General features: G+C 33.3%; 1 protein-coding gene across 1 annotated transcript; it reads right to left on the reverse strand.

The window, feature by feature from the left end:
• Positions 1–17958: 17958 nt before the first annotated feature.
• On the reverse strand, positions 17959–19035 carry LOC131040265 (uncharacterized). The gene is made up of 2 exons (XM_057973164.2): positions 18577–19035; positions 17959–18308 (listed from the first exon to the last, which is right to left on the reverse strand). The coding sequence occupies exons 1-2, from the start codon at positions 19032–19034 to the stop codon at positions 18170–18172; spliced, it is 597 nt and encodes a 198-aa protein (XP_057829147.2). The 5' UTR covers position 19035; the 3' UTR covers positions 17959–18169.
• Positions 19036–21266: the final 2231 nt, after the last annotated feature.

Below are 21266 nucleotides of genomic sequence, written 5' to 3' on the forward strand. Positions count from 1 at the left end.
TAAATTATTTAATATTTAAAACTTGAAATATAACTTACATAATAATGATAATTATGAAACTCGCATATTAATAATTAAACGCGTAACTTACATGGAGATGATGAAGGCATCAATAAATGCAATTAATGTATAAGTACTTTGCATGATACAAAAATAGTGTAACTTACATGCAAGATTAAGAAATGATTTATTTCTACCACAAGAATATTTAATTATAGTCACCGGTTCAAAAATAGCAATTAATTTAGACATCAACAAATTTTGGATTAAATCATAATAATATGACTTAATTGTTTTAAAATAACCTAAAATAATCGACCAAGTAACCCAATAAATCTCAAATGGATTGAGAGATTCCAGTTATATACCTTAATTTAAAATTACAAATTTATTACACAATAATCCTAATTATTTATAAATTTTTCCTAAGTTTAATTTACTTAAAATTTAAGCTAAGGCAACTATTAACAATTATAAATTTTTCCTAAGTTTAATTTACTAACTTAAAATTTAACTAAAGCAATCATTAACAATTTTTTTTATTTGGAATTTGATATAAAAAAAACTAAGTATATAAAAAAAAGAAATCGATTTTTTTTTTCATGGGGAATTTAATGGGGGGGGGGTGGGGGCCACGGGTCCCATCAGAACCGCATGGATGAGGGGACACTGCGGGCCCCTCCACTCCCCCTGCAACCACTACCATGACAATGACTGCAGGAGAAGTGGAGGGTACCACTTTCCTGACAGTTACAATAACTGCCTCCTCGTGTACGCCGCCCGATACTCTTTCAAAATAAATTTCGAAGACCATGTTTTTGTTATATTATACTCACTTTGCAATATTTAATATATTCATTATCATTTGAAATAAATTATATATATATATATATATATATATGGTTTACAATCCTAGATTATTTAATGGTATATAAAAAAAGAGTATTTAAGAAAATTAACAAGAATTTATTCACAGGAATGAAATGAAATAGAGAGATTTGTTTCATAAATAAAATAGATAATTACGTTATCACAGAGGTAGGTAATTGTTTTAAATTGATTTCACAGTAATTAGGAAATGAGTATTCATAGAGAGAGGGTTTATTTCTACATTCACAGAGAGGGATTTATTTCTACATTCACATAGAGGGATTTATTTAAAGAATGTGATTTACTTTCAGATTTCCATTCGAAGAGCCAGAGAAATGAATTCGGGAGAAGAATAATAAAGATTAAGATTCACATCATTTAATCACACAGAGAAGAGTTTTAATCTCAGAAAAAGAAATTTAAAATAAGGGAAAATATGATTTTTGCACATATCAAAAAAAAACTTTTCGGAAAAGCAAAAGAAAGATCATATATATATATATATATATTTCTAAAGAAATTTAAATAATAATAAAGCTATCTTTTACATGCACTATATGAAAGTATTTTCATCATTATTTATCCCTAAATAAGAAGAAAAGATTTACAATCTAATAAAAATTTCTTTATATAAAGGAAGATCTAGAAACTATTTTTTTTTTTATAATACAATTTTCTCATATGACAAAAGAAGAGAACCTGGTTTATTGAAGCTCGAAGTTGAATCCTCTAGCTATCCTTTTTAGATCCTTCCTTGCAAGTTGAGAGAAATCTTCAAGAACAACTTAACAATCCTGCAACGAAAATGAGACTACCAAAGAAGATCCTACTACTAAAAACATGGGAAATTTTTCTTCAAAACATAATCAACTCCCTTTTTTGAGAACTTGCATACATTATATAAGAAAAATCCCTTAATTCCACTATCTAGAGAAATTAATTAAGAATGAGATTATTTTCCAATATTGGACTCATGCAAATTGATTAAAAACCTAGTGGGGGAGTTACATGCAAGGCATTGAAGATTCCTCTAGAAGCTTCTAATTCCTCCTACAACATGTGCCATATTTCGGAGTGGAAAAATAAATAAAATAAAAATAATGCCTTTTGAATTAAATTCTCCAAGTGTGTGTGTGTGTGTCCATTTTTATTCTTTTATAACATTTATTCAATCATTTTTAATAGCTTAACCCAAAAATACAATAAAATTGCATTAAATCAAAAAGTGATAAAGGAGGGTTGTGACATCCTCCCCCCCTTAATTTGTGCATCATCCTGATGCACTTATTGAATACATCCAAAAGAGTCTGTAGTTCATGATTAGTTTAAAACAAAAAAGGAAACAACTATTGCATTTCCCTAGTATCTTCCCATGTGACATTCTTTTCATCATACTGGTTCCATTGTACTTTGCATTGATCAACCTCTCTATTGCGCAATTGGCACTAGTGCCTCTCCAAGATTTCGAATGGCTCTATCATTATTCCTCCCTTTTCTTGGACCTTTAAAGCATCCCAATTCAAAATGTGTTTCTCATCAAGTACATACTTTTTAAGAAGAGATACATGGAAGACATCATGGATTCGACTCAACTGGAGAGGTAAGGCCCACCGGTATGCAACTAGGTTAATCCTTTCCAATATTTCAAAAGGTCCAACATAACGAGGGGCAAGCTTGGTCTTTTTCCCAAACCTTATGGAACTCTTGTGTGGCCTAACCCTTAGGAAGACTTTCTCTCCCACCTCAAACTCCCTTGGTGTCCTATTCTTGTCTGCATAACTTTTCTGCCTATCTGACGCTTCCTTCAATCTTTTCCTAATTTCCTTAGTTTTCCTTTCCATTTCTTTCAACATATTTGGTCCAACAATTACTCTATCCTAAAGACTATCCCAACTCAAAGGAGTTCGACATGGCCTACCATACAATGCTTCGAAAGGTGCCATTCCCAAGGATGTTTGATATGCATTATTGTAAGAAAACTCTACCAGAGGTAGGTAATCTTCCTATTTCTTCTGTTGGTCCATGCAGTACATGCAAAGTAGGTCTTCCAAAATCTAATTTGTCCTTTCTGCTTGAACGTCAGTTTTAGGATGGTATGCAGTGCTAAAATTTAGTTGAGTTCCCAGAGCTGTTTGAAGAGATGTCCAAAACCTTGAAGTGAATCTAGCATCTCTATCTGATATGATTTTCTCTAGCATTCCAGGCAACCTAAATATTTCCTTAACAAAGCACCTAGCCAAGTTAGGTGCATCATCTGTCAGATTTCCCAGTATAAAGTGTGCCACCTTAGTGAGTTTGTCAATTACCACCACTATTGTATCATGCCTAGAAGGTGATGTGGGCAACCCTTGCACAAAATCCATACTAATAACTTGCCACTTCTATTGAGGTACATCATGTAACTGTAATAATCTAGTTGGATGTCTATGTTCTGCCTTTACTCTTTGACACTCCAAACATTTAGCCACATATTTGACTATGTCATTCTTCATCCCTTGCCAAAAGTATAACTTCTTTAGGTCTGCATAAAGTTTGTTAACTCCTAGGTGCCCTGATTAAGGGACATTGTGAGCCTCCAACAAGACTACTTCCCTTGAGTCTCCTGAATTAGGAATATAGATTCTATTATTGTATCTCAGCAACCCATCTTCATCTAATGTATACCCTTCAATCTTAGGATCGATTGGATCATGTTCTAAAGTCAATTTGACTTGCTTATACCATGGGTCATGTCCCTGCTCATCCATCACTTGCCTTTTGAAAGAAGTTTTGAATGTTGCTATAGTCATCAAGTGTCTTCTCCTACTTAAAGCATCTACCACCCTATTTTCCTTCCCCTTAATATATTCAATTTCAAAGTCATATTCACTTAGAAACTCTAACCACCTTCTTTGTCTGGCATTTAAGTGGGGTTGGGTAAACATGTACTTTAGTCCTTGGTTATCTGACTTTAACTCAAAGGGCTTCCCTAGTAAGAAGTGTCTCCATTTCTATAGGGTGTGCATAATCGTTGCTAACTCTAAGTCATGGGGTGCATAATTAACTTCATGAGTCTTTAGCTTCCTTGATTCGTAAGCTACTTCCCCTTCATTTTGTACAAGTACTCCTCCTAAACCTTCGATAGAAGCATCGGTTACGACTGTGAAGTGTCCATTCGGATCTGGTACCTTTAGAATGGGTGCTGAAGTTAGTTTTCCCTTCAAGATTTGGAATGCCTTATCACTTTGTTCTGTCCACACAAACCTTTTCCCCTTCCTCTGTAATGAGGTGATGGGGTTTGCTATCTTAGAGAATCCTTCCACAAACCTCCTGTAGTACCCTACTAGCCCCATAAAGCTTCTTACCTCTGAAATGTTTTTAGGGATCGACCATTCTACTGTTGCCTTTATCTTATTTGGATCAACTGCTATTCCTTCCTTTGATATTAAATGCCCTAGGTAGTGAATCTTTTCCTCGAAGAAGGCACATTTTGATAGTTTCCCATATAACTTATGTTCCCTCAACCTTTGCAAAACAATTTGTAGGTGTACTAGATGCTCCTCCTCATTCCTAGAGTAAATCAATATGTCATCTAGAAATACCAAAACAAATTTGTCAAAGTAGTCATGGACTACACTATTCATTAGGTTCATAAATGCAGTTGGGGCATTGGTTACACCAAAAGGAACTACTATGAATTCATAATGCCCATATCTAGTCTCGAAAGCTATCTTCAGAATGTCCTCCTCCTTAATTCTGAGTTGATGGTATCCTGAACGGAGGTCTATCTTTGAGAAAAATGTTGCTCCTTTCATTTGGTCAAAAATATCCTCTATTCGAGGTAAGGGATACCTATTCTTTATTGTGACCTTGTTCAACATCCTATAGTCAATGCATAGTCTTAAGGTTCCATCCTTCTTCTTAATGAATAAGACTGGCACTCTCCATGGTGATACACTCAGCCTTGTTAATCCCCTAGATAAGAGTTCCTCTAATTGCATCTTGAGCTCTTGTAATTCAGTTGTGTTCATTCGATAAGGTGCCCTTGACACTGGTTCAGCTCCCGATAGTACATCGATAGAAAAGTCAAACTTCCTTTTAGGAGGTAAGCCGGGTAATTCTTCTGGAAATACATCCTTGAATTCTTTTAAGAAAGGGGTGTTTTCAAAGGTTGGGGTATTTTCCTCTTTTCCTTCATCAATTTCAACCATATAGATTTGGCCTCCTCTTCTTCTTTCCTTTTTTAATTGCATGGCTAATATGGTTTCTATACTAATGGGGTTAAACTTTCCTTGGATTTTGACCCTTTTCCCCCCATCATCCAAGCATTCAACAACTTTGTTATAGCAATCTACATTAGCTTGATGGTCTGTTAACCAGTTCATTCCAATAATTACATCATATAATCCTAGGGGTGCCACATAGAGGTCTACCCTTGTTTCAAACTTAGGAAATTGTACCCTTGCCCTCGACAAACTATTAGTTACTTCCCTAGTTGCCTTATCCCCATATTGAACCATCCATGATGACTCCATTTGATTAACTTTTAATGCATATTTGCTTACTAATTCAGGTCAGATGAAACATTCATATGACCCAGTGTCAATTAGAATTGAAATTGGTTGTTCAAATAGTGTACTTGTAGTTTCCATGAGAATATTTTGGAATCTTGCTCTTTGGTTCCTAACTACTGCATGAATCCTTTGTTGGGGCCCTTGTTGGGGTTTATTGGCCCTAATCTAACCTTGGATCCTGGGACACTCTCTAGAAAAATGGTTTTCCCCACACATAAAGCATCCACCTAGAGGACCCGTCCTGCCTTGATTCCTAGGGGGATCATTCCTTGTTTCACTGGCCCTGGGTGGATAAGTTATCCTGTTCTGCTGGTCATTCCTATTATAGTTGCCTTTGTTATTATTGCCCCTATTATTATTATTATTTCCATTCCTCTGATATTTATTAGGGGGTGGCCTTCTTTCAGAATAATTATTTCTTTGACTTTTGTTGAAGTTAGTGTTCCCCTTGAATTCCTGCTTCCTTTTAAAAGAGTGGTTCCCATTATAGTTCTGCCCTGCTAGTGTTTGAATCTTCCTCTCTTGCCTTAGGGGCTTTTCAAGCTTTTTGCTCATGTTTTTGGGTCCATGCATGTCAACCTCTGCCCCTATGTTGGTATTTAGTACCAAATTGAACTTCCTCGCTTGGCCTTCTTCATCTTTCTGGTACATAGGTACATACTTAAGCAATTTGGTGAACTTATCCCAATATTGTTGGACTGATAGGGGCCCTTTATGTATATTATGGAATTCTATCACCTTCTTATCAAAGAACAATTGAGGGAGCCACCTTTCTCAAAAGTGGTGAACAAATTGATCCCATGTGATCGTATCCCTGCTATACCCATTTTTCTCCTTGGTGTTGGTCCACCAACTAGCCGCCTCCCCTGTGAATTGATAGGAACCCCATAAGGCCTTGGTTGTTTCAATAAAATCTCTTAGTTCAAAATAATTTTCCATTTCATTTAACCAATTCTCAGCCCCTTCACCAATTTGCCTCCCATCGAACTTAGGAGGGGTGATTTTCTTCAAATCCTTAGAGAGTTCCAATATGTTATTTTCTTTTCTATTGCCCATCATATTCCCTTGATTGCTACTATGGTTTCCCTTTTTAGTAGCACTTCGATTTTCAATGTCATTCTACCTTGCCCTAAGGTCCTGCATCAATTTCTCCAAGAAGTTGATTTTATCCCTTTGTTCGGTTAGAAGGTTGATTATAGCCTCAACCCCATCTTCGTTATTCCCTGGGTTATGTTGATCCCCTTTATGGTCTTCCTCATGGTTTTCTTCATGGTTTTCTTCATGATTTTCCTCATGGTTAGCTTCCCTTTGTCCCCTAGTGGTAGTACATCTTTCATTACCCCTTCCTCTTCCTCTTCCTCTTCCTCTTCCTCTAGCCATTCTAGGGTTTTACCTAAAAGTTAAATTATGTAGTTAGTTCTTGATTTAAGATTTAAAATTTAATTTCTACCATTGCAAAACATTCCCTTAGTTGTGTAAATTGAAGTGAGCACAAGGCCTAGATTTGAACCTTTGCTCTGATACCACATGTAATAACTTACCTTGTTTAACCCAACAAAATTTGACCATTCTTTTTTTTTTTGTTTAATTTAATCATTTGTGTTTGATTCAATTGCATACTCTGGGCATCCATCCATTAGGATTAGGCATTTATCCATCTAGGATGAGCATCTAAGCATACGGGTTAGGCATCTGTCCATCCGAGACAGGAGGTTTCATCTATCCAATATAGGATAGGCATCTACCCATACGGGGTAGGCATCTATCCAATTAGGATAGGGGGTGCTCTGGCCAGACTTAGACTCATCGAGACCATTCGGGTCCTGAGCCACTCACTAAGTACCACACTCTTCTAATAGGAGTACACCGAGGTCGCAGTACTTAGGAGTAATTAAATAACATAATACAAGCTTGAATTCCACCTCGGAATTTGATTTAAAGCCTCGAGAAGTCAAGCAAATCCATATGGGATTCCTTCCGTGTATGCATCAAATTACTTTTTCCTTTTTAATTACACTTATCTTCTAAATTAGGATTCTACTCAATCCTTCTTCTTACCAGACCTAGACCCCACCCATGAATGCCTGAGTACTAGGGATAACTCTATCCCAAGACTACCTACATACCTAATTCGGTACGAGATCAAGGCGTAAAGTATGTAGTTCTATTTTATACTCTATGGTTTGATGTAAACTCATTAGTGGGTATGAAACCCTTTCTAGGGTTAATGTCCTAGATAGTTTCTCTGCGGTTGCTACCCACTGTGGTAGCACTTAAACAAAGGCTCAAGATGGCCTATTGTTTGTGGCCTAAAACAACTACATCCTGATACCTATCATAAGCATCACCCTTCACCCAATTGTCAATCACCAATATCTCTTCAAGATTAAATCAATTTCATAAAAGCATTTCATTTAATCAACCCTAACAGGGGTTTACTATGGTTTAACTCAGCGGATGTAAAATCATTTAAGGATTATCTTATTAGATTATCAATCCAAGGGCAATTACTCGCCCCTTGGATTTTAACTTCCAAGTGTCCCTTATTACTCCCCGATGATTTATAGGGATGATGCCACAGACATCGTTCGTGCAACTTTATTAGGCATTAAGTGCAGTAGTTCAACACGACGCCATTACCCGTAAGCGTGACCCAGAGGCACTGTATACCCAACACTGTAAGGTTTTGGTTTTCCAACTTCCTTTATGAAATAAAGAGATTTGCTTCGGAAATAAAATAGATAATTAAGTTATCACAGAGTAAATTGATTTCACAGTAATTAGGAAATTAATATTCACAAAGAGAGGGTTTATTTCTACTTTCATAGAGAGGGATTTATTTCTAGATTCACAGAGAGGGATTTATTTCTACATTCACAGAGAGGGATTTATTTAAAGAATGAGATTTACTTTCAGATTTCCATTCGAAGAGCCAGAGAAATGAATTCGAGAGAAGAATAATAAAGATTAAGATTCATATCATTTAATCACACAAAGAAGAGTTTTAATTCAGAAAAATAAATTTAAAATAAGGGAAAATATGATTTTTGCATATATCAAAAAGTTTTTGGGAAAAGCAAAAGCAAGATCATATATATATTTTTCTAAAGAAATTTAAATAATAATAAATCTATCTTTAACATGCACTATATGAAAGTATTTTCATCATTATTTATCCCAAAATAAGAAGAAAAGATTTAGAATCTAAAAAAATTTATTTATATAAAGGAAGATCTAGAAACTATATTTTTTTTGATAATACAATTTTCTCATATGACAAAAGAAGAGAACCTAGTTTATCGAAGCTCAAAGTTGAATCCTCTAGCTATCCTTTTTAGATCCTTCCTTTCAACTTGATAGAAATCTTCAAGAACAACTTAACAATCCTGCAACGAAAATGAGACTACCAAAGAAGATCTTACTACTAAAAACTTGGGAAATTTTTCTTCAAAACATAATCAACTCCCTTTTTTGAGAACTTGCATACAATATATAGGAAAAATCCCTTAATTCCACTATCTAGAGAAATTAATTAAGAATGGGATTCTTTTTCAATATTGGACTTATGCAAATTGATTAAAAACCTAGTGGGGGAGTTACATGCAAGGCATTGAAGATTCCTCTAGAAGCTTCTAATTCCTCCTACAACATGTGCCATATTTGGGAGTGGGAAAATAAATAAAATAAAAATAATGCCTTTTGAATTATATTCGCCAAGTGTGTGTGTGTCCATTTTTATTCTTTTATAACATTTATTCAATCATTTTTAATAGCTTAACCAAAAAAAACAATAAAATTGCATCAAATCAAAAAGTGATAAAGGAGGGTTGTGACATTTCTTCTTTTACTCTTAATTTCAAGGTTTTATGTTTTTTCTATTTGGAATTTGGCATCGCTTGAAATAACTCATTTTTTGAATAAGAAAAAACCAGCACTCGCTATTGCTAATTTTCTAATCTATCCTATGAATCTATGATGCACAGTGCAAAACTTCAGCTTGTTAATTTGTATTCTCAAATTCTCCCAATCTTTAAGATTTATGCATTTCTCATTTTCTGATTACTAGGTTTTAAGCACTGCTATTATCTATATTTAATTTGTCATGGCATGAATTAATATTTAATTTTGAACTCTAGTTTTTGAACAGGAGACATCAGATATGTAGTAGTTGTTAAATTGCTAATCCAACCTATGATGGCCATGTAAATATGTGTTGGGTTTGTGATTTTGATGTTGAGTCTTCACATGTTGCAAACTTGCAATTCGACCTGAAGCTGTTGTTGCTCCCTTGTTTCTATAAAAGGGAATTCAAGGTCATTTGCAAAGGGTTCTGAAACTTTGTATTCACTTTTGCATGGACATTGGAGAATCACATATGAGCTGTTGTTGCTCTCTTGTTTCTATAAAAGGGAATTCAGGGTCATTTGCAAAGGATTCTGAAACTTTGCATTCACTTTTGCAATTTACATGGAGAATTACACATATTGGTGTATTACTATTGAATTAATTGTATCATATGGCTATATTTTGAAAGAATTAATAGAAATCTAAGTTCTCAAACATGTCTAAATAAACAATAAACATCTTTGTATCAATAAACACATTATGGTCTTTTATTATGCTATTTCAAATTTGGAAATAGAAAGTTGAAAAATACAATTACAAATCAATATTAAATTCTAATTGCAAAAATTAATATGCTTTTGTAATATGAATGATGAGATACAGTAATAAGATTAATAAATACCAATCTCTTATAGTTGCCATTCATCCTCATCAAATTTAGAGCTTTCTTGATTCTTGTCTGTGGTTTCTTTACTCTGAGTCTTCATACCTTCATTGAACTGCATCTCAATGCTACTAGTAGGTCTAGTACATGAGTCAATAGTCCCACTGGCACTTTGGTTTGAAGTGTTTCCCAAACCTCTTCTTTCACATTTGGACCTCCAGATTTGCAGTGCCCTATCATAAGGAAAAATGTGGACATCATACCTAAATGTATAGAGCCTCAAGCAATTTTCCAAATTCTTGTCTAGTTTGTATCTTAGCTTTGATTTTAGGAACCCCAAAGCATTGAAAAATTTCTCATCTTCCACCGAACCCAATATCATGGTAAGACATAAATCAACAAGCTTCAAATATTCTGGCATTGAATCATGCAACATTGGATTCTCAGTTATATATTTCCAAAGCCTTGTTACTGATCCATCTTCGCAGGGGTTCTCCATTTTGCTATATTGTTCTCTCATAGTGTATGCAAAACAAGATGATTTCTCTCGAAGATAAGTTGCGTCTAATATTCCATTTCTATTTACTCCATTCAATTCTCTGGATATGCAAAATTGTTTTATCAAAGTCAGTAGCTTACTTTGAAAATCAACTACACTGTTGAGGCTCTAATAATGAGGAAACATGATAGACATGTCTTCAAGTAGGTTTTCAAGAGGGAATCTTCTTCTAATTTGTGAGGAAAGATCATATGCAATTTTCTTCACAGAAGTAGTTACAGTCTCAATAATCTTGTCGAAATCTTCCCTTGTAACTCTTGCTAGTCGCTTCCTGGGGTGCTTTCCTAGTTCCTTGGGGTCGACCATGGCATAGAAGTGCATTGGTATCTCAACTCCCCATATATTGGCACATACCTCCTTGTCTGCACTAATTTGTAAAAAGTTATCAGGATTGTTCAAATTTGTGAGTGTCCGCCACTTAACAAATTTTTCATCAAATAATGTTGGTTGATTTCGATAGAGATTGTTGAGGGTCATGCATGTCATCTTATGCAGTGTAACATATTATGTAATATAGTCCAATCAAGGATGGATATTCTAGAAAACTCAATGTGCTGGACCATCCAAAGAGATCCATCTGGTATCATTATCCTTGAGAAGCTTGTTCCCATCAGTTACTCCATCAGCAAAGTGTTGAAATTGCATAAATCGCTTGGGACTTTGACAGAAGTGTGAGTAGAGATCTCTGATTAAAATTTCAATTTTTTTTACCGAAGCAAACTTGCTCACAATTCCAAAAGCTAGATTCATTATGTGAGCCATGCAGTGAATTGCAGTAATGTACGGTGCAAATGAAGTTTCAATCTTTGTACAAAGACCATTCCTGTGACCTTGCATTACTGAAGCTCCATCTTCTCCAACACAAACCAATTTATTGGCAACCGTCATGTCATCCATACCTCCATATTCAATTAAACTTATCTTTACTAGTTGAAATAAATTTTCCGTTGTCGCACTCTCCTTCATTTAGCAACATATAGTAGATGAGGTTTGTGGGTATGATTCTCTATAGTATAAACATGCATGCATACCCATGAAGCATTGTCTACTGTCATAACTTCATCTAAAGAAAATGCAATAAGATTTGACTCTCTTATTTTTTCCTTTACATCTTCTTTTTCAACCTCAACAAGACAACTTGCCCATTCCCATCCACTGTTTACTAACCAGTGTCTATTAGGATGGTTAGGAAATTTCAAAAAGTGTAATAAACCACTAATGGGAAATCTGTCATAGCACGCTCTCTTCTCAAAATATTAAAAATAACGCTTAATTGAACAATTTTCCCATTTTTTCTATTTGCATTGCTTTTCCAAAACTAGCTTCAATAGAAACTTTAACTTCAGCAGGCTTCATTTGTATTTTCTCATGAATATAATACTCTTTGGCATTCCTCACATGCTTACATTCCTCCTTTACTTTGCATCTTATCAGTGATTTTTCAACCCTATCTATCATTTGTTTTTCATAAACTTTACCCATATGCTTTTGTATGGTGTCGAATTTAAGCTGCAACCTAATTTCCTTGTTATGTTTCCAAGTGCAAATCTTACACCTGCATTCTATTGGAGGCTCGCCTTCAATTGGATTCTCCAGTGGCTCAATGAATTGATACTTTGATGCCCAATTAATTTGAAAATTCCTCATTGACATATACCACTCCCGATCCTTTTTTGATTATGGTTCATCCTTTTTTGATCTGGTTTTTCTTTTCCCCTTCCATACATTATCATCAATGGCATTATCATGCAAGTCAATTATATCATTCTGGCTAACTTGGGCATCTACCAGATAATCTTCTTCAAGATCATCCTAATCTGAGATATCAAGTTCCTGATTTTCACCACACTCTTTTCCAAAGCCATAGTATGAAGACAATGTTCTCCTTTTTGTTGGCCTCTCATGGCCTTCTCCACATTCAGGTTTCCTACCCTTCTTCCTCTTTGACATCTCCAATGAAATAAAGGCTGCCAAAAAAATATCAATTTGTTGAAGAAGCAATAATAAACTATAAAGTATAATATATGTTTCATTGGCCCTACGACCTACAATCTAGATGTTTGAGGTCTAAATGTCCCGGCTGACCACTTGGCACTGATGGGTCGTCACTGAATAAAAATGAACTCAATAGTGCAAAAAAATATAGATAAATTCAAAATAACATTATAACACTTCAAAAATATGATCGCTCACCTTTAGGTCACTAGCAATCACCAATGCAGTCAACAATAATAAATTTCCTTACTCTGAAAATTTTCTATTGATTAGAATTCAGAACCTAGAACCCACCAGATTATGTAGAGATAGATATGATCTTTACATGTATTTATACCAATCCTTATATGGAAAATTTTGTGAGAATTTTATATGGTATACAAATATTTCACGAATCCTGTGTAACTATAACATGGCTTATGTAATTTTCGAGGCAATTATGGGTATCCAAATAATTGGAAAATACAATATAGTTGGTGAAAGTTGGGGTGAATGGAGACATGCATCAGCAAAATGCTAGGAGAATTGGGTCCTCCTAGCGAACAAATAATCACATGCATATAGGTGAATTATGGTTGTCTATTAAGGCAACCTCGGAGAGTGTAGGTGAAAAAATTAAATTTACCATGTGCCCAACGTATATTGTATTGGTGAAATCCTTGCATAGAAATATTTAATTACAAAAAACATATGGTGATTGGGCCATGAATTTGACAGAAATTGATAATGTTCTAGTGACATGGCCACCCCAAGTCGGTACAAAATATTCACCATTGGCGAATATTCACGACTAAAGTAATCTTTGGTCATAATTTCTAACCAAGATCTCCAAAACTTACAAATTTCCAAAAACATTAGGAACAACTAGCTTTCCTAAGTTAGTTGACCATGGGCTGTAGAGGGATATTTCCTTATTCCTTCTTAAATAATAAAATAGGAATAGCTCATAGCCCCTCACCTTTGTCCAGACGTCCAGAACATTCTTGTACTTATCCTCCAATTGGTCCTTTCTTGCCAAATTTTGCTTTGACCCCCTGGATTTTGGCCCGAGTGCTTTGATTTGGTCTATCATGTCCTAATTCAATTCTCTAGCAAGGACATCCTCCCCCATCTTCATTTTAGCCTTTGATTCTATACTCTTCGTTGACCTCCTTCTTCCTATCGAGCTAGATGATTCAATCTCTGCAATTAAAAACCCTTATCTTCCTAGTCTAAAATCTCCAATCTTCTCTGATTAAATCTGCCTACCGAAAGGACTCAAAGCTAAGAAAATTCAAGCAAATGCATTCAGTGTTCAATTCAAAATGATTAGCATTCTATTTATTTACTTTTTGTGATCCTATTGTGAGCATTAAATAGGAATAGTTTGGTCACTTTTAAAATCTGATATAATAATGGCTCATTGGCTTAGGTCTCCATGATATAATTTCTCTCTTCAGCACCATCAGTGTAACTTACTCCTTCATTTCTTGGTATAGTGTTTTTCGGGGTATGTCTCTATGATGATTTAATCGGGCATCGAGATAACCAAAAAGTTGTTTTGGCGATGTGAATGACCTTCCCTGATGAATTTCTCATCAGTGTAACTCCCTCTGATACATTAGGTCTACATCAATGTATGCCTTACCAATAGTCTACCAAAATGGGAGATTTGGAACATGGTATGCACATCCATCAAAGCATAATAGAAAACATTTTTTTTGTCAAATGTCATGGTTATGAATGCCCTAATAGAGATGTATGCAAAATGTGGAAGCATTAAAAAAGCATACAAACTATTTGAAAAACTACTTGAATGAGATGTGGTCTCATAGAATGTAATGATAGTAGGATATGCACAAAATGGATTTGTTGTAGAAGCTTTAAAAACTTTTTAAGCAAATGCAATCAATAGGTGTTAAACCAAACTCCATGACCTTTGCCAGCATCCTTCTAGCCTGCGAAGGATGAGATCTTTGGAAGAGGGTATGGATGGCCATCATAACATAATTGAAAGCATATTCCTATTGGATGTTGTAGTTGGGAGTGCCGTGGTAGACATGTAAACAAAATATTGGAGTATAAAAAAGGCACGTGAATTGTTTGACAAAATGTCTCAATGAGATGTAGTCTCATGGATTGCAATTATTTCAAGATATGTGCAAACTGAGCTTGTTGAAGAGGCCCTGGAAACTTTTAAGCAAATGCAATTGGCAGGCATAAAACCAAACTGCACAACTTTTGCCAGCGTGTTCCAAAATGGAAGCTTTGGAATAGGGTATGGACATCCATAAAAGTATCATTGAAAGTGGATATTTCTCAGGTGTTGTAGTTGGAAATAGATATGTATGCAAAATGTGAAAGCGTAGCAAGGCACGTGAATTATTTGATAAAATATCTCAGCAAGATGTGGTCTTGTGGAATACAATGACTGTCAGATTTGCACAAAATGGCTTTTGCAAGGATGTTTTCAAAGTCTTTGAACTAATGAAGCACTCTGGAATACACCTTGACCATGGATGATTTGCCTGTGTTTTATTTGCATGCAAGCATGCAGGTTTAGTGGATGAGGGATACAAATGCTTCAATGGCATGATTGACTCTTATTTGCATTAGTCCTATAATTGATCACTACGCATGCATGGTTGACTTGCTTGGTCATGCTAGCTATCTTGAGGAAACTCTAAACTTTATTATCAAAATGTCAATTAATCATATGGCAGTTGTGTGGATGTGTTTGCTTGGGTCCTGTAGATCACATAAGAATACGAGGTTAGGGGTATTTATGGAAACTCCTTTTTGAGCTGGATTAGAAAAACACTTCAGCTTATGATCTTTTGTCAAACATCTATGCGGACATGGGCAGATGGGACAAGGTTCAAAAGGTGAGGACATCTATGAAAGATAAGAGGAATTCAAAAGATTCCTGAATGTAGTTGGATTGAAGTACACAAAATGGTACATGTTTTTTTGTGTTGGAGATAGATCAGACCCACATACTCAGGAGATCTATGCAAAGTTGGAGAAATTGTTGTGGGAGATGAAGGCGGTAGGGTTTCTTTCATATTCAAAATATGCACTGAATGATGTGGAGGAGGAATAAAAAGATGTTTTCCTCTACCAACATAGTGAGAGGTTGGCAATTGCATTTATCTTGCTAAATACAACCCTTGGAAAAACTATTAGAGTTGTTAAAAACCTTCAAGTATGTGTTGGCTGCCACACTACAACTAAGTTTATCTCCAAGATTGTTGCACGGCAAATTATTGTGAGATGCAAACTAGTTCCCTTATTTCAAACAAGAACGATATTCTTGTGGAGATTATTGGTGATGCCAAGTGAAGCATGAGAGTTCTTGTGCATATAGAAGAGCAATGATAGAGTTCGAATGACAATTGTAATTCTTTGTTGAAGAGTAAGAGATGCATCATGGTAGAGTATAGTGTTTTGAGGACATTCACAGGGATTAATGTGGGACAGAGGTCATTAAAGACATGATAATACAAAAGTAACAATGAGTACATATATGGATAATAGAATATAGGTAAGGACAAAGGCCATAGGCCAAAGTTAGAAGTTTTAGTAATGAAAACAACATAAAAAGTATGTCCAAGACCACTCAATACATCATAATAGTCAATAAATGTTGCATAACAAAGACAAGAGCCTTATACCAGGCAATGTCAAAGGATGTTTTCAGGCAGCATGAATAAGGATTTGGTAATGGAAGATTACAATGCTACAAGAGCAAAATGTCGTCAAAGGGTTAGGGTTGCAAGAATTATGAAACAGTTCATAGAAGACAATTTGCAAACTTAAGTCAAATGAATTATAGTCTACCTAAGGCAGAGCTAAAATATGCACAATAACATTGAACAGGGCATGAGTATACAATGTAGAAAGAGGTATTTTCAGATGATGGTGTTGTAATTGCTTTGGTAGACATGTTTGCAAAGTTTTTAGAGACACACAGAGCCCATGGACTACTATTAGTAAACTAGTCCAAAGATTCAAGGAGTCTATTTTTCATTGTCAAGGAGAGTCATATAGTATCTGCTCTACAATAAAGAGTATGTGACAGTCCAAAAGCCTAGAGACCAACAAACATGGAAAGGGAAAATCACATAGATTGAAAGACCATTGGGCATCACAGTAAGCATAAACAAAGACCACAAAGAATAATATTGATATATACATTGGCCTCTTGACTTCTAAACACCAAAAGATTGATTCACATTGACAGCTACAAAAATGAAAAGAAATGATTTGTTACCGAAATTGAGGGCAACTAAGAAAGCATCTATCATGTTATTTAATATATAAATAAAAACCAAAACCATAATAAATTAGTCTGATCAACTTGGAACCATTTACTACAGCTAATTACTACAAGACTCACTCAACTCTTCCTTGCTATGCTTTCAAAGATAAGTAGAGAAATCTATGCAAGAAAGGAAATCTTGGATGACTAAAGCGAACTATAAGATTGACCTTTATTGCCATTATGAATGTCATTACAAGGAGAGACCGATTAAATTCCAAACTTTAAGAAATTACAGTTGTATCAATGATTGTAACACAACTGACTGTTTTGAAAGTTCGTATAGACATATCTCCATAATGCTCTATTTTTTATGGCACAAGTCAATTGGCTTAGACAGTGATATACGTCTATGGTGCAAGAATTTTCATGGCATGCAAGATGGAGAAAAAGGATAGAAGGATTATGTTATGTCATGCTATAATATCATTCGATATGAAGTTAAAAAAATGGGGACAAGATGATTGCACAGAAAGCACAGACAAACATAAGAGATGAGTGACCCTTTTCCATCATAATAAACATCACAAATAAAAATGAAAGAGCATCCATCAAAGCATGAAAGAAGGTGGATTTTTATCGAATAGTAAGGTTGGTCATGTTGTAGACATGCATGCAAGAGTTGGAGACACAAACAAAGCAATGAAACCTTTTGACAGAATGCTATTAAAAGGAAACATTTCATGGAATGCTCTCGTTGCAATATTTGTTGGAAATGCATTTGAAGGAATAGTAATGTAGATCTTTTTCATGAAATGCTTCTCCATATATAAAAATAAATAAATGTATTAAATACTTTTATATACAAAAATATATCATATAAATTTTTTTTTTGATTAAGCTTGACATTCAGATTAATCACTGTTTAAGAATGAAGCCTCCACAATAGTTCCATGCGAGGAGGAATGCACAAATTCAATCTTTTGAAAAATGCACAAAAATATTCCAACAGTTTTCGATTCCAAATCACTAAATTTTATTATTGGTTGAAAATGTAACAAATATCCTCCATTACATTTTATTTAATTGTTTGTTGAAAATGTAACAAATTTAACGTCATGTGAAATTGAGAGCAGCAACAAAACAAACAATTGTATCATCTGATACAAATGTTGGATATTCATTTGATAGATTTTGTATCATCTGATACAAATGTTGGATATTCATTTGATAGATTTTGTATCATCTGATACAAATGTTGGATATTCATTTGATAAAGAGGAATATTTTTGTTTGGTTATCACTAAAACTGGGCACGCAGCATTACGAGAGCAGTATTCAGTCACACATCCCATGATTGCCCTGCAAAATAAAATATATGTTTTAGCCAAATCTCCTTCAATTTTTTTTTTGAATATAAAGTTTGCTATAAAGTTAACTTGCTAAAGCTTTCACAGAATAAAATTTCAATCATGAAGATAATATCAATAATAAAAAAAAATTGAATTATATTGATGCCATAGTATTTTAGACATCTTCCAACAACAACTAATAATTCTGCATAATTGAAATAAAAAATACAAACAATATACACAATTATTTACAAAACTTGTGTATTGAAATAAATCACCTTCTGAAAGCACAATGTCTACGACCTCCCATAATCAAAAGATCTGCTCCCAATAGCTGCACAGCTTCACAAATCTTCTTCTGTGGATTTTCTTCTCCTCCTACTACACAACTGGGTTTTGCTTCTATTTTGAGGTTCTTTTTGCATATATTTAGAGCTTCCTCCAACACCCTTTCTGAGAGTTTTTTGTAATACAAATTCCACGATTTAATATTTCTATTAGTAAATGCATTGTCAGCTATCTTCTTTTGCACATTAAGAATTGTGAGATTTATTGAGAAAGATGGATTAAGAAGCTTTGAAACCAATTCTTTGCAAGTCCATTCACAGGCGAGTATACTTTCCTCGGTTATGCTATGTCCTTTTCCGTCCACTGCAATTATAACATTCAATTCCTCTTTTTCGGCACCAATCATTCCCATCTCCATTTTTTTCTGAGAACACGCAATCATTCCCATCTCCATTTTTTCTCACAAGATCTATGAAATTAATAGCTAGATTTTATGGAATTAATAGCATGGTTTGCTTTCATCGATTATGCATGTGAAACTAAAACATGCAAGTTTATCAATTTGTTTTATTAAATAAATATTTTGAAAGTAAAAGTTTTAATATTTAAAAAAAATAAAATATCATTGCATGTAAAATTAAAGGATGCAAGTTCTATTTTATCTATTAGTTTTAATTCATAGAGTCTAATAATTACTAAAATTAAAACATGCAAATTTCCATTTTATGTATTAGTTCATTTTATGTATTTTTAAGTGAAGTAATTCATTTGTATTAGTGTTAAATTATTAATCAAATCATAATGTTTTTCATTTAATATATATTTATTTCATATTTAAAAAATATACAAATATATAATATTTTTAAATTTAAAAAATCTTAAAATCAAAATCAGATAAAATATTAAATTAAAGCTTTACAATATCCAAACCAATCAAACAATTTTTTGTTGAAAGCTTTTTTCCTCTCGAATTAATAGCATGGCATGCTTTTAGTTGAAACCAAAACATGCAATCATAATTCATTGATCTTATAATGATTTTGCATGTAAAATTAAAGCATGCAAGTTCTATTTTATCTATTAGTTTTTTGTTTTTATTATTTTTTAAGTAAAAATTTTGAAGTAAAGATTTTAATATTCAAATTGAAAAAAAAAGTGAAATCTTAATTCATGGAGTCTAAAAATTACTATGCATATGAAATTAAAACATTTAGTTCTTTTTTAATATTATATTTTTAAGTGAACTAATTCATTTGTATTAGTGTTAAATTATTAATCAAATCATAATTTTTTTTCGTTTAATATATATTTATTTCATATTTAAAAAATACACAAATATATAATAATTTTAAATTTTAAAAATCTCAAAATCAAAATCAAATAAAATATTAAATTAAAGCTTTACAATATCCAAACCAATTGATAAATTTTTAACTAATACATCCAAAACAATTTTTTGTTTTGTTCAGAAAGCTTTTTTTCTCTCAGCTTTCCCTCATTTACAAAAACTCTTATTAATTTTTTGGTTATTTTCAATGCCTCTTTTTCTCATCTCCATTTTTTTCTTCTTTGCTTTCATTGATTATGTATGTGAAACTAAAATATGCAAGTGATCTTATAATGATTTTGCATGTAAAATTAAAGCATGCAAATTCTATTTTATCTATTAGTTTTTTTTGTTTTTAATTATTTTTTAAAATAAATGTTTTGAAGTAAAGATTTTAATATTAAAAAAAAAGTGAAATCTTAATTCATAGAATCTAATAAGTGCCACATAGTGGCAGTACTTGCGTGTTAATTTGTATGGTTGGAATAGTAATATTTGTTATAGTTATCAATAATATTTATTAATTATAACTAATATATTGTTTAGTTAAATTTATTTTGTTCTATTTCATTTATCTTTTTTTATTCACGTAGCCTTGGAGTATGATAGTGTTCAATTACTTATTATTTTTCAATTCATTAAAATTGTATAGTGTTTAAAGTGGTATAGTGTGAATAACACATTAACAACTATACTAATTTGGAGCAATGATGGATATTATTAACATTTATTTTATGATGGATATTATTAAGATTTTTTATTATACTCTCATAAACTCTTGTGAATTGACTTTTAATGTAGTAGAGGCTAATTGATTTTAAATCCAAAACTGTAATATTTTAAGTTATTCTTTCATAATAGTTAGTTCTATTTTTTTAGATTGGAAGAATGAACAGTGGAGGAGTATGTTAACTTATAGATTAGCAAACATTTTTTCCCTCAATGGCCAAGGACTATACAAATATTCATTGAATTTGTTGGTCCACTATTGTATAATAAATACAATAAATTTTCAATGTATTTTGAAAGTTTGTAATAGATATCTAGGTGTCTTCTAAATGAGCTAGGAGGTTAGCTTAAGTGTGCACCTTATATCTCATCTAAAGTGACATAATGGACCTTATATCTCATGAAGGTGACTTAATGGCTATGAAATAGCTACACTAGCACTTGGAGCAAAAGGAGGTGCAATAGTTATGCTCATAGTAAGATATAGATGAATTATTTAAACCTAATACCTAAACAATTTCGAGATCACTATGGAGTCAAGTATTATCAAATTCTATATAAAATCTTATCCTAATTCATTTTATTCAATTATAAAAATAGCTATTATTAATTATTGGCAACTCT

Source organism: Cryptomeria japonica, chromosome 7, assembly GCF_030272615.1.
Source record: "Cryptomeria japonica chromosome 7, Sugi_1.0, whole genome shotgun sequence".
NCBI classification, from domain to species: domain Eukaryota; kingdom Viridiplantae; phylum Streptophyta; class Pinopsida; order Cupressales; family Cupressaceae; genus Cryptomeria; species Cryptomeria japonica.